Below are 13,698 nucleotides of genomic sequence, written 5' to 3' on the forward strand. Positions count from 1 at the left end.
TCATGTGGTGCCGAAATATTTGGGAAATGTAGCTCCTCACTGGGAAAATGCAAATGAGTCAGGACAACATTTCGATTTTCCAAATTTGCAACCATGGCAGACTAAAGTAAATTATAGGTTAATGATAAGAATTTTTTATTAATTCACCTATTGTATATCTTTTTTTGTTCTCGTGTGAATTGTAAATAATATTAGGTTGTAAGTGTTAGTTGTTGTCCACAATAGAGTGACCTAGATTATTAGAAACGTTAATTAGTCGGATTCTATGGCTATGGCATTAACAAGTCAGGCAAAAAAATAGTTTAGTGGTATACCATTATAAAGCTTCAAACAGGACATAAATACTGGAAATATATATTGTTTAACCGCTCTAAGCAATAAAATGAAACACATCTTCTTTTTTTAGTGTTCATGTTTTTCTCACACATTATACAACATAGACCATGGATTTAATTTAAAGCTCATGACCACACCGAACTCGGAAAAACGACTTTTAAACTCGGCAAATAGGACCATCCGAGGAGCACGTGAATGCAGCATCTTCCTTCCAACGATGGGCAAGGCATGACCCTACTCCGCCTCTGATTGGCTTGTACGCGTTGCTCGCAAGGCCTTCTGGGTACTGTCATGGTGGCTGGCGCTTGATGTTGCCAAAACGTTTGGGTACCTGGTTTTAGTTTAGTTGTTTCGTAAACGTTTGAAGTGCGTTTAATTGCTTCGTTTTTCAGTGTTGTGGGGTTAAACCTGCCATTAGACATGGCTTCCACCGCGGCGGGCAAACAGCGGATACCGAAGGTGGCGAAGGTAAGAAAACAAAACTCAATACTACAGCCATGAGCTCTTGACTTCGGCTAAGCTAATGCTAACAAATAGTTAGCGCTAAACTTTGAGCATTAGCGGCAGATTGCTTTAAGCCACGACCATATGTAGCTGACACCTCGGCTAAGAATACACATGAAATATTGTATTATATATTAAGTACTGTATGTTTTGGAGTGGTAACGTTAGCCTGACGGAAACCTCATGAACTCGACAACCGCAAATATTACATTGTCTGACTATATATACACACATACATACATACACCAGTCACAAGTTTTGGGTCACTTACACATTTCTATACCAGCTGATCTGAGTGGGGGGGCTGATCTTTAATGCAATACTTGCGTTTCCCATTATCAGCAACCATTCATCCAATGTTCCAAAGGCTCATTCTGTTTACTAATCTGTTATCATTTTTAAAACTAACTGAGAAAACATCGGAGAGTCCTTTTGCAATTATTTAAGCACATAATGTAATCTGAAAACTGCCCTGGTTAAAAAAACAATGCAACTGATCTCAGCTGGTATTCTGTCTGTAATGGACTGTAATATATATATATATATTTTACACACACACAATTAAAAAGATCCAGATCTAAGACTTTTGCCCCGTTACCTCTTAAATACTTCCAGTTTACTCAGTGGAGCATTCTGTCAATTTCCTTTTTAGTGTTGACATGAACTTTCAACTTGATAAACTAGATTATTATGTCATGGGATGAAAGAAATGAGGCAGTTTAACAGGTTACGGGTATTTAGCATAAAAGACATGAAAAACATTGAAACATTTTGCTCACAATTGAAGCTGCACCATTTGAAACAACTTCTACTTGTGTTCCAGGTGAAGAATAAAGCCCCTGCAGAGGTTCAGATCACTGCTGAGCAGCTGCTGAGGGAAGCCAAAGAGAGGGAGCTCGAACTTCTGCCGCCGCCACCCAAGCAGAAGATCACTGATGAGGAGGAGCTGAACGATTACAAACTCAGGAAGAGGAAGGTAGGTGCTCACCTTTTTTATCTCTCCACTGACACGGCATGTTTGGTTAGCGGCAAGTGTCAAATCTGCCCAAATACGCTGAGATTGGACATGTAGCTGGGCAATATGTTGAAATTAGATCGATATCAAGATCAAATCACTGCCTGTTTTTTTCAGGGGTTTGAGGACAACATCAGAAAGAATCGCACTGTCATCAGTAACTGGATCAAATACGCACAATGGGAGGAAAGCCTGAAGGAAATCCAGAGGTAGTGTGCCATAGCCAGGAAATTATCAGTCTTCCATATTCCTCCTCAACAGTCCCACACATGCCTCCGCTGTGTAGTTTTCCCTCACCGCTGCTTCCTCCGGTTTCAGGGCTCGTTCCATTTACGAGCGAGCGCTGGACGTCGACCACCGCAACATCACTCTGTGGCTGAAGTACGCCGAGATGGAGATGAAGAGCCGGCAGGTGAACCACGCCCGCAACATCTGGGACAGAGCCATCACCATCCTCCCGCGAGTCAGCCAGTTCTGGTACGAATGAAGTTTGTAGCTGACGGTTTGTTTTTGTTTGTGGAATGAACTCCTAAATTGTAGAATAGATTCTTTTTCCATTGGATTGCTTTGCTAGGTAACAGGTGATTGGCTACTTCCATTAGAAAATCCAGGAAAAGAAATTCTTTGATCTATTTAGTCTATTAATGTCTGGTTGAAGCTCTGAAAAGCTTCATCTGCCTATAAAATGCTGATGGAGAATCTCTGGTGTGTGTTTTACTTTTGTTTTTCTACATGGCTATCCAAGCATGTACCTCCCCTTTAAATTCCCCTTGACTTTTTGTCCTGCCAAAGGTACAAGTACACCTACATGGAGGAGATGCTGGGGAACGTCGCCGGCTGCAGGCAGGTGTTTGAGCGCTGGATGGAGTGGGAGCCCGATGAGCAGGCCTGGCACTCCTACATCAACTTTGAGCTGCGCTACAAGGAAGTGGACAAAGCTCGCACCATTTATGAGAGATATATCCTTTCTGTTGGTGTTTCCTGTGTTGTGTTCTAAGTATTAATCCGCTGAGAGAAGGCGGTGTTTTGCCTTCCAGATCGACCCATCTGAGCTTTCATTTTCTCAAAGGCAGAGCAGGATAACCAGGGCTCGGTTCACCTATCACCATTTCTAGTCACTGGGCGGCGATAGGCAGGCTGTGGGGAATGCATATTAATGTTAAAAACACTGAAATTGAAATTTTCATACCAGGAGACCTTTAACTTTATTGGTTATCACGCACATAAAACGCTAATACAGAGAATCTGCAAACTGCCAAAAAACGGGCTAATAATCGGTCTATCCCTTTTGCAAATGCTAAAACCAGAGGAGATTTGTGTTTTTGCCTTTAAAAAATGATTATAGAATATGTAAGTTTGTGTAAAAACTCCTTCACTCCGCTGCACTCGTCATCGTTCATCCTGAAGTGAAGAACTGGATCAAGTACGGTCGTTTTGAAGAGAGGCACGGCTACATCGCCCACAGCCGGAAGGTGTACGAAAGGGCGGTGGAGTTCTTCGGTGAGGTTCATGTGGACGAAAACCTCTTCGTGGCCTTCGCCAAGTTCGAGGAGACACAGAAAGAGGTTTGTGGAGAACGCAACCAACCTGTAGCAGCCTCAGTGAATTCAAATTAGAGCTTTTGGGTTCTTGTTATGCTGTAGACTTATTAAAGCCGTTGCTATCCTTTGCTTCAGATTGTGGAACTAATGTGACTAACTGTGTGTTGGCTGTCATTGTTTCTTGCCTAATCCTGCTGAATGACTGATTGTGTGAAACGTCCCGTTGCTTTGACAGTTTGAACGCGTTCGGGTGATCTATAAGTACGCTCTGGACAGAATCCCCAAACACCAGGCGCAGGAGCTCTTCAAGTTCTACACGATGTTCGAGAAGAAGTTCGGAGACCGGAGGGGAATCGAGGACGTCATCGTCAACAAGCGACGGTTCCAGTATGAGGAGGAAGTCAAGGTAATTATCATGGAAAATCAACGTTGCACATTCGTTAGGGTTGTTTCAATTCACTTGTCAATTCAACATCTGAAGTTTCGCTAAAACATGTATAACAAATAAAGGCGGTGAAAGTGTGTTTCAAAGCAAATAAAAAAACTTGTGCGTAATGACGTCACACTTGTAAAAATGAATAATGAAATGAATAAAACTTCGAAAAAAAACATTGATTCACATTCATGAATTGCTTCAAGCTCTATTGATTAAAAATCGATTCATTGAATTCCAAAAATTGATTGTTTTTTATTTTATTTTGTACTATCACATTGGAAAAGTAACATACTCTGAATCAATTTTGAATCAAATAGTCGACCTAAAAATCAACATTTAATCGTGATATTTTCTGAATTGTGCACCCCTAGCGGCTTGAAACCATAAAACGTAAACAGCGTTTATTGATTAGGAAAAAATCGGGTGAGATTGAGCGTACAAACTTTCTGTCAATGGACATGGAATTAAATCAAATTTGACTGTTTCCATAAGAACTTAATTCGCATAAAAACTTTAAAAATGCCAAAAAGGATTATGTAAGCAACATATTGAAAAAGTTACTTCCTGTCCTCATCCCTGATGTCTTTCCACCAGGCGAACCCACACAACTACGACGCGTGGTTCGACTACCTGCGTCTGGTGGAGAACGACGCCGACCCCGACACGGTGCGAGACGTTTATGAGAGGGCCATCGCCAACATCCCCCCCATCCAGGAGAAGAGACACTGGAAGCGCTACATCTACCTGTGGATCAACTACGCGCTGTACGAAGAGCTGGAGGTCAAGGTCCGTTTACACGCTTTTCTTCATCATCCAAACCACTGGGAAAGGACTCCTATATACAGAAAAATTCATATGAAAAACAAATTGAATGTTGACCAAATAGAAGTTTCCTGACAAGCTAACCACTCTGTCAGTCATCTTAAATTTCTTATTAATTAGGGTTTCATCCCAATAAACAACGGACCACAAGCTGTGCTCATTATGCTGAATACATACTACATACATTTCTTTTTCATTTTCTAGGATCCTGAGAAAACGAGGCAGGTGTACCAGGCCTCTCTAGACCTCATCCCGCATAAAAAGGTAATTCAGATATTAGCTTTTACTTGTATGAGTCTCAGATCATCTGTTTTTCTCTTATAATAAAGACAATAGTAGCCCGAATGCTGCCATTAGTGTTGATGTATACAGTCAAAGTCTCTCTACTGTTGTTACCAGGTTGGGATAATCTTATGTTTTGGTTTTAGTTCACGTTCGCTAAGATTTGGCTGCTCTACGCTCAGTTTGAGATCCGGCAGAAGAACCTGCAGGGAGCCCGAAAGGTTATGGTAAGGTTCACTCATCAACTGATGAGTTTTTAAAACATATTCTTGTCGTTTAGATCAACATTAGGATTTTGTACTGTTCACATTTTGAACCGAGAGCAGTTGGTCGCAACGAAAAGTCAAAACTTTTCAGTTTCAAAATTGCTTTTATTTAGACCGTTTCCCACCCGGAATAAAAATGAGGGCTGCATAAGATAGTTTTTTATTGTCATCGTGATAAACAGATGACAGGCTGCGATATATTGCTTGAAACACTCCAAGTTTTTTTTTGTTAGTTTAAAGAAAATATCAGCAGAAACTTGCACTTTAAAACGAACCACCATTTTTTTTCAGTCAATTTATTCAATAAAAGAATGCTGGAAATGATTTCCTTTGCCGAAAGCAGCAGAACTGAGTACACTTTAATATCTCTTTATTTACCGTAATGTCGACATCGCGGTATTCAAAGTTTTTGCATATTTTCCTCACATTCCTTACATAAAAATATGAAAAATTGCACACTCACACTATGAAAACAGCATAATCGATAAAAACAAATATCTGGTAAGATGCACACAAAAAAATATCTAAAGTCAGGAAAAGCTAGTAAATTTCAAAACAAACACGCCACTTTTTTAACACTACTCTTTACAAACGCTACCCGCAGATGACCTCAGTGTGGCCGCATCTGTGATTTTTCTCATGTCGTCAACGTTGTTTCTCTCCTTCAGGGTACAGCGATCGGCAAATGCCCGAAGAACAAACTGCTGAAGGGCTACATCGAGCTGGAGCTGCAGCTGCGCGAGTTTGACCGCTGCAGGAAGCTGTACGAGAAATACCTGGAGTTCAGCCCGGAGAACTGCACCACCTGGATCAAGTTCTCCGAGCTGGAGACCATCCTGGGGGACGTCGAGAGAGCCCGCGCCATCTTCGAACTCGCCATCGGACAGCCGCGGCTGGACATGCCTGAGGTATTGCTTGCTGTTTTGTTTATCCATTTCTTCATCCTTTTTTCATTTGTCAGAGCCGGGGAATGTGGATGACCTTGCACCAGGGCTGGGCAATCCGAAAATCAGATATCACGATAATCTTAATCCATTGATATCGTATTGCGTTGACATTATTGACAAGTGCTTTCACAGAACAGTTTAAAGCAGGGCTGGGCAATATGGAGAAAATCAAATACCAAATACCTTGATATTGATACGATATTGTAGTGTTGACTATCTATGCTTTCACAAAATATTATCACAATGGGATTTTTGATAAATTATGAAATTGAATTATTGCCAGCCCTACCTTGCATGCCTCCTGTATTTTTGCAAGATAGTGTGAGAATCCGTCTCGTCTGACTCCAAATAATGCGTGGTATGTAAGGAGCTACTGGCAGCTGCGGGGGTGGTTTGGGTGCGTTTGTGGAGGACGCAATTGTTTGTTCAAAAAGGCTAAATTTGACAAATTCTTCATAAGGAAACTGAAAACTACATCTAAAAATGACTACATCTGTAGACTATTTCCAATATGAATTATATTACACTGACTCACTTTCCATTTCCAGATGTTTGATATCAGGGCGATGAGCTGTAGAACGTTGCCCTGTAAATTGCAATGTGAGCAGCAGCCAACGGGGGGGCATTATGTCGGCAGGATCATTTAAAAGTCAGCCGCGACTACGTTGTGCTTCTGCACTATTTCTGATGCTGTGCCGATAGAGGTTTTGCCATGGAGGGCCGCCACTGCAAAATCAACATGGGAAACACTGCATATCCATCCTTGCCTTCGTGACTAAAATGAATTCCCAGCGTGAGGGCCTTCAAAGCATCTGTCTGTTGTTTGCAGGTGCTGTGGAAGTCCTATATTGACTTTGAGATTGAGCAGGAGGAGTTTGGAAACACCCGGAACCTTTACAAAAGGCTGCTGCAGCGCACCCAGCACGTCAAGGTAAGAGCTGCATAGTAGCCTCCCATGCTCATTGAAGATCTGGATTCGGACTGATCCATTTGTCTTTCCTTTTTTCAACCAACCAACAACTCTGACTTATTTTTTTTCCTCCCGCGCAGGTTTGGATCAGCTACGCCAAGTTTGAGCTGTCGATCGACAACAGCGAGCGGCTCCAGAAGTGCCGGCAGATCTACGAGGAGGCCAACAAGGGCATGAGGAACTGCGAGGAGAAGGAGGAGCGGCTGATGTTGCTCGAGTCCTGGAGGGACTTTGAGAGAGAGTTTGGAGACGACAGCACCATGGACAGAGTCCGGAAGCTGCTGCCAGAGAAGGTGAAGAAGAGGAGGAAGCTGACGGCCGAGGACGGGGTAAGACCTGCACGTCAACCGCTGAACTGTTTGGCTAACTGAGCCATGGTGTTTTCTTGAAAATAAGACCGCAGGGTGGAGTTCTTGTTCCACCAAAAGTTCCAAAATTATATTTTCATTTGAGCATTACAGACCTGCTCCATATTATTAACAGAATATTTTTACGGCTTTAAGACATTTCTGTTTTGCACTGGCAAATTCAAATGTTGATTTTTAAAGTAATTCTTTGCAGCCAATCACAGGAATTAATCTCCATGTTGTCTCTCTTGTTTCTTTCAGTCGGATGCAGGCTGGGAGGAGTACTACGACTACATCTTCCCAGAGGACGCGGCCAACCAGCCCAACCTCAAGCTGCTGGCCATGGCAAAGATGTGGAAGAGGCAGCAGATTCAGGAGGATGATAATCCAGAAAAGTCTCCCGAAGCGGCTGAAGAGACGACATCGCCGCCCTCCGGCGAGCTGGCAGCTGCTCCCGAGAACCTGCCGGAAAACGACTCGGACAGAAACACAGTGACGGAAACGGAACAGGAGAAGACGTGTGATGACCGAGACGACAGCGGCAGCAGTGAGAGTGACAGTAGTAATGATAAGGATGATGATGATGATAAGGATGATGGGAAGAAAAAGGGGGAAGAGAACGGAAAGAAAGAGGATGGAGGAGATGAAGAAAAAGAGTAGATCATGTTCCCTCACTCAAACGTCCAGGATGACGTTCGTCCTGGATTCATTTTTCTACTGAATGTTTTCCAAACCAGCTTGTGAGTAGTCTTTATTGTATGACCATGTTTTCTGCATTATACAAACGTCAATTCAATCCCACTTTGTTGTCTTATTTCTTAAGAAAATGTTCATTCAGAATTTACAGGAAATGGGAATTTGATCCTTTTGGGAAATTAAAAGTGTGGCTCTCTGACTATGACGGAAGTGGTAAGCAGCTTCTGGGACAGTTTATGTACAATGTAACTGAGCAGGGTCAGTCATTACATATTATTCACATGTGATTATCAAGACGAAGAGGTAAAGATGCGTCAGAGAGCCACAGTCGGTTATTCGATGTCCTCTGGTCGGACGGGGTGTGGCAGCGGGACGATGGACTTCTTCTCCGTGTCTCTGGACAGCGCTTTCCTCATGTCTGCAACAAGGAAAGACCAAATATAAAATTGTCAGTTTTTCAAATGTAAAGGTCTCTGCTTGTTCTATGGGAAACAGCTCCCTCTCCTGTTGGGTCTTATTAAGACAGATTTTCTTCCAGGAAAATTTGCAGAACAGAGGCTTTTTTGTTTCAAACTAATAATCTACAATTGGTGTGCTAATTGAAAGTCATTAAATAGGGCCAGTTCATCAAAAATACATAAAAAAAGAGTTGTTACTTCTAGTGGTATCCATCCACACAGATAGGCCTGGTGTCATTCGTCTAGGTTTTCAGGTGAAGAAAATGTCAGCTGCTGCTCAAGGCTTTAAAAATAAACGTGTCTTTGCAGACAGATGTTCTGTTATAATCTGCAGAATGCTGTTTCTTATCACTAAACGTGACATTTAATAATTTGAGTGAACTGACCCTTTAAATGTTAACATTTGTCATTTACGATGTCTATTTAAGGTGCTACATGACTCATCCACTGTATGCATCCACACTAAGCCAGCCATATCTGAAAAGACCTGCTTTCTTTTTTTTTAATGAAAAAGCCTGGAAATCCAGACCCAAATCCGAAAGATTAAGGGAAGTCGTCCATCTAGAGCGGCAGCAAGTGTGCATTTGAAAATCTCACTGCGCGCAATTGGATAACACTACGACCAATCACAACCACACACAGGGTGACGTATCCAGAGCCCCGTATGCTTAGCTACCAGCGGAACTAAGTGGTAGATTAGACTGTCCTCATCTGTACCGCTCTCCTCTGGCTCCGCCTACATCAGATACAGCGATGTGATTGGTGCAGCTTGGCTACAAGGGCATAGTTAATGAGCAGCATTACCCAATGCCAGAGTGACTCATATTCTAGTGTGTCAGAGTCTTCAAACCGACAGCAGCTTTTTTTATTTAATTTTAAAAGATCCCATTCATTATTATAACTTTGGATTAGTTTTTGGTCCTTTGGCTTTCGGTTTTGACAGTTATTGGAGGCAACGCAGCTTTTGGTAGTTTTGCAGACAACTCAAGCACCTGAACCAAACGCACCACAGTGGCGGAAAGCTCTCTATGCATTCAGCTATGTTACCACTCATAAGGTAAGTAAGGTTTTAAGATCTTCAAAAATTAAACCAAACGTGCTAAGTGTTTTGACTAAATCGAGCCAGTCTCAGTGTACTGAAGTAAACAATTGCAACAGCTGCCTGAAAAGGCCTTTAAATGTACCTTTCAAGTTTGTCTTTAAAAGGGACTCATTTAATTTGCTTGACAAATCCTGTTAATTGTCTGTTTGCCGTTTTGGTAACTCATCTTACCGTAGGCGTCTTCGTCCGGTTCTCCGTTACTGGCGGAGTAATACTCGATCACAGTCCTGTAGACGCTGTAGCCCAGACGTTTGTACATGTTCACCGCCACCTGGTTGGAGACTCGCACAAAGAGATCCACGAAGAATCCGCCCTTCCTACAAGACAACGTTAAGAGGTAATGCCATAGACTGTAAATATTATTGGACACAGCATGTGGGACGTTACCCATTGGTTTTTGGAGAACTGCTATGAGTCATCGAGTTCGCCGTGCCGATTTTAGACGTGGGGGGGGGGGGCCACCTAGATCGTTGGGGGGTGTCTGACTGTGACCTTAGCTGAGAGTTGGAAACGCTGCTTACACTCTACGTTACGTTGTTACGTTACACACTTTCATTGGCAATCTGGATGCAATTTATACTGAAAGCTAGCCTACATAATTCATGATAACATTTAGCTTTGCTAGGATTTAAATAGATCTTAGTCCCATAGTTATTTTACAAATAAGACAGGCAATGAATTGTCAATCACATCCTATTTCGCCTGTCTGCAGACAGACTTCACTGTCCAGTACACGTTGTGTACTTCAGGGTGAGACGCGTGTACAAACCTCTCCGAGATCTCCTCCAGCATCTCCATGAGTTTGGCTGCGAGGCCGAGTCTTCTGAACTCTGGGGCGACAGACAGAGCCGTGACGTGACCGTGCCACTCCTCCCGAGCCACAGATCCCTCCGCCTTCCCCATGACTGCAAACAAGCGACATGTCAGCCATGACAACAAGGGAGGAAAAAAAAGATAAAAGGGTCACTAGTTTAATTGACTACCAAAACACAAAACTGTATGCAACTTAAATACAGCACACACTGTATAAATATATTATTAAGTTATCACAGACAACCGAGCCTCCCACACCAACAAATAGGAATATACAGCTTGTCTGCCAAAATAAAAAAGTAAAAAAATGAGGTAAATATTTTTAAAGCAGTAGATTAAATGTGATGATGCAGTGTGTGTGTGTGTGTGTTTGTGTGTGTGTGTGTACTTACTGTAGCCCATCAGTTCACCACCAGGAGCCTCAGCAACGATAAAGTACTCCGGCCAGTGAGCCAGGTACTGGAGGTAAAACGGGATCCCATACTGAAGGTCAAAGGTTAAAGAAAACTACAGATTTACACATACAAAAAAGTAACTTTTTAAAGTATTACAAGGTAATAAACTACATTTGAAATGACAGATGGCTAATATTTCACTTAAAATAAAAAGGATACAGTTTCTGTCAAAGGGTCCAGGTTGCTGTTGGACAAAACACAAAGAGTACGTCATATAATTCATCTTAATTATCATTTATCTGTTTCAATAACAATTCTAATACGAGAAAGTTAATGTATTTGATGACTACATACACCAACCAAACTCAATCCAACAATTTGACGTTTTCAAATTTGACGTAATTTATCGATATTAACCTACATAGGACAAAAAGTTATCATAATATATTTGGGATTTTTTTGGTAAATTTGTTATACCCGTGCACGACTAAAAACTATGATTTTCAGATTACGGTATTCGCTAACTTCCTAGCTAGGCTAGCTAACAAACGTTAACGTTAGCTAGCGTAACTAGCAGAACAATTACATTTTTTACCGAAAAAGCAGTTAGTTGACTGATGAAATGTTTGCCGATTCCTTCAGAAGACACTACCGATGTACAGTGTGTTTCAGTCAGGCAATAAAAAGTATCCGTATCGCCGCTGACATTGGGATTACTAATTTCTCGATTCTTTTGAACGGAGTTTGGCGCAGCTTTCCTCCCAGTCAGCAGTCCATCTGCTGTCACACTAGCTAGCCTGCTAACCTGAACTCCAAAAAACAGGACGTGCAGATGACATAACCACATGAACACAAGACAGCTTGATATTTGGAGAATCTGTATATTAAAACTGAGATGACTTCACTCACATATTGTTAAATTTAAATAAATCATCGCAGGTAAACGGTCTTAATGTTGTCATCTTGGCTTGCTGCTCTGTGTCCTTTCACCTCAGAACAAAACAGACATCGGCTTAAAAGGCATAAAGAAAAATAGAAGCGCCCCCTGCCGACATGGAGGTACAACATGCTAAAGTCATTTTAGGCACAAATACACTCCTCATGTATGTGTCTATTGATTTGGGCTTTTTTTTGGTCATACATCAAAGTATTGGGCGATGACTGATGTGCTGCAGAATAACGTGACAAATCACGGAAGTTATTACAAATCGTCCTGAGATGGAAATGGTGTAGTCTATGTATCTAATTTCATGGGAATCCATTCCACAGTTGTTGAAATATTTCACCAAAAACCCTAAATGACACCTGCAAAATGTTATTGTATGGCCATGTAATTCTAAGCAGTAAAACAAAGGCAAATCGCAGTACAGCCTATAAACTACCGTATTTTCCCCTGAAGGTCCAAAAACCAAATGTTTAATATTCACCTCACATTGATCTATCTAATGATTCTGTTTGTGGTTGAATATAATTTGATGCTCATACTTTTTGTTAGAAAAACACCAAAAAAGCTGTTTTTCTCAGTTTGGAGTTTTTGCAGATACTCCTCTTTGGCTTTTTAGGGTAGTGCTGTCAGCTTCTGTTGAACTGTCAGAACACACACACACACACACACACACACACACACACACACACAAAAGTTGATCTTCAACATATCAATAAACAGATGCCAGGCGATATCGGCCACTGAATATTTCTTGAAATGTTAAGTGGTTATTTTCTGGTACATTTTGAGTTTTATTCTTACTCTGAGAAATAAAAATAAACAAATGAGATGGGAAAATCTTTCCTTCAAGTTTTTCATTTAATTGCATAATAATTCTGCACACAGATGTTCTCCTGAGAAAGCCAAAACTCACTTTTCTTTTGTTAAATATTCTGATTGGAGGTTTATTAACATTTCTGATTGACTAAGACAATGCAATACAATACAATACAAGAAGTTCTTGCCTAATCATTTTGCAAACAGTGTACTTCCGCTCAATTTTCATTTCCCTTCAGTACAACGTCTTGGTAAGACTTAGGCTACCAATTAAAGGCTGGTAAAAATTGACATCACCTACAACTCGACATGTAACTAATGGCTCTATGAGGCAGGCCATATTTTTTAAAGAATACCAAAAATAAAGACAAAGTGCTTGGCCTGTAAGACCTCATGTGAAAATACAGCTCAGGCATTTCAGTCCAACTTCACAAAAATGTAAGCTTGGCTATTGGGCCCGCCCACAAGGAAACTTGAATATAAATAAATGAACTATAAACAGGAAACCTGTTAACTCCACAACAGAGGTAGCTGCAGCAAAACCAGGGTGGTTAAAAAATAGAACTATGAAGACACTCAAGGACTAGACCGATATGGCCTACTTCTGATTGTAGCCTATTTGCCCACCCAGTTGACCAAGTTTCTGTTGAAGCGCATCAGGAGAAGGTACTGGAAGCGTCCATCGCCAAGACGGTTGCGTTTTGGGGTGAGCACAAGACTCCTGAGACTGAAAAGTCTTTACTAATGGTGCACTGGATCTTTTTTTAAAGTAAATTCTTGGCCTACATTTTGAAACACACGCAGATATACATGCATGAGTAAATACATTTAGTGTGTATACATACACCCAACCATTTTGATGGAGGACAGAAGATGGCGCTTCTAGCCAAACTGCTATAATCTTCATCCGTGGCTTGAGTATTCTGTCATGATGAACTCAGCCGTTTTATAATGTGCCCCTCTGGTTAAACACCGGCCCCTCCTTGGCCCTCCTAGTAAAATCAGT

General features: G+C 41.5%; 2 protein-coding genes across 2 annotated transcripts; one reads left to right on the forward strand and one right to left on the reverse strand.

Annotated features, from left to right (window-relative positions):
* The first annotated feature begins 585 nt into the window (after window positions 1–585).
* Window positions 586–8,195, forward strand: crnkl1 (crooked neck pre-mRNA splicing factor 1). The gene is made up of 14 exons (XM_034899356.1): window positions 586–804; window positions 1,664–1,816; window positions 1,973–2,064; window positions 2,174–2,332; window positions 2,648–2,814; window positions 3,242–3,420; window positions 3,632–3,802; window positions 4,427–4,618; window positions 4,859–4,918; window positions 5,083–5,163; window positions 5,871–6,110; window positions 6,979–7,080; window positions 7,200–7,448; window positions 7,728–8,195. Exons 1-14 carry the CDS (start codon window positions 757–759, stop codon window positions 8,124–8,126), a joined length of 2,292 nt encoding a protein of 763 aa, XP_034755247.1. The 5' UTR covers window positions 586–756; the 3' UTR covers window positions 8,127–8,195.
* A 13-nt stretch (window positions 8,196–8,208) lies between these two features.
* Window positions 8,209–11,941, reverse strand: naa20 (N-alpha-acetyltransferase 20, NatB catalytic subunit). The gene is made up of 6 exons (XM_034899408.1): window positions 11,840–11,941; window positions 11,150–11,174; window positions 10,928–11,018; window positions 10,492–10,627; window positions 9,894–10,039; window positions 8,209–8,580 (listed from the first exon to the last, which is right to left on the reverse strand). Exons 1-6 carry the CDS (start codon window positions 11,890–11,892, stop codon window positions 8,495–8,497), a joined length of 537 nt encoding a protein of 178 aa, XP_034755299.1. The 5' UTR covers window positions 11,893–11,941; the 3' UTR covers window positions 8,209–8,494.
* Window positions 11,942–13,698: the final 1,757 nt, after the last annotated feature.

Source organism: Etheostoma cragini, chromosome 18, assembly GCF_013103735.1.
Source record: "Etheostoma cragini isolate CJK2018 chromosome 18, CSU_Ecrag_1.0, whole genome shotgun sequence".
Lineage (NCBI taxonomy): Eukaryota > Metazoa > Chordata > Actinopteri > Perciformes > Percidae > Etheostoma > Etheostoma cragini.

Excerpts from the sequence above, each read along its gene's own strand:
- crnkl1 (XM_034899356.1), top strand. The coding sequence starts at position 757 with ATGGCTTCCACCGCGGCGGGCAAACAGCGGATACCGAAGGTGGCGAAG. Across the intron at positions 2,333-2,647 it reads CCGCGAGTCAGCCAGTTCTG|GTACAAGTACACCTACATGG; the intron begins GTACGAATGAAG and ends GTCCTGCCAAAG. Across the intron at positions 3,421-3,631 it reads TCGAGGAGACACAGAAAGAG|TTTGAACGCGTTCGGGTGAT; the intron begins GTTTGTGGAGAA and ends TTGCTTTGACAG.
- naa20 (XM_034899408.1), bottom strand. The coding sequence starts at position 11,892 with ATGACAACATTAAGACCGTTTACCTGCGATGATTTATTTAAATTTAAC. Across the intron at positions 11,175-11,839 it reads TTATTTAAATTTAACAATAT|CAACCTGGACCCTTTGACAG; the intron begins GTGAGTGAAGTC and ends TTTGTCCAACAG. Across the intron at positions 10,628-10,927 it reads TGGTGAACTGATGGGCTACA|TCATGGGGAAGGCGGAGGGA; the intron begins GTAAGTACACAC and ends GCTTGTTTGCAG.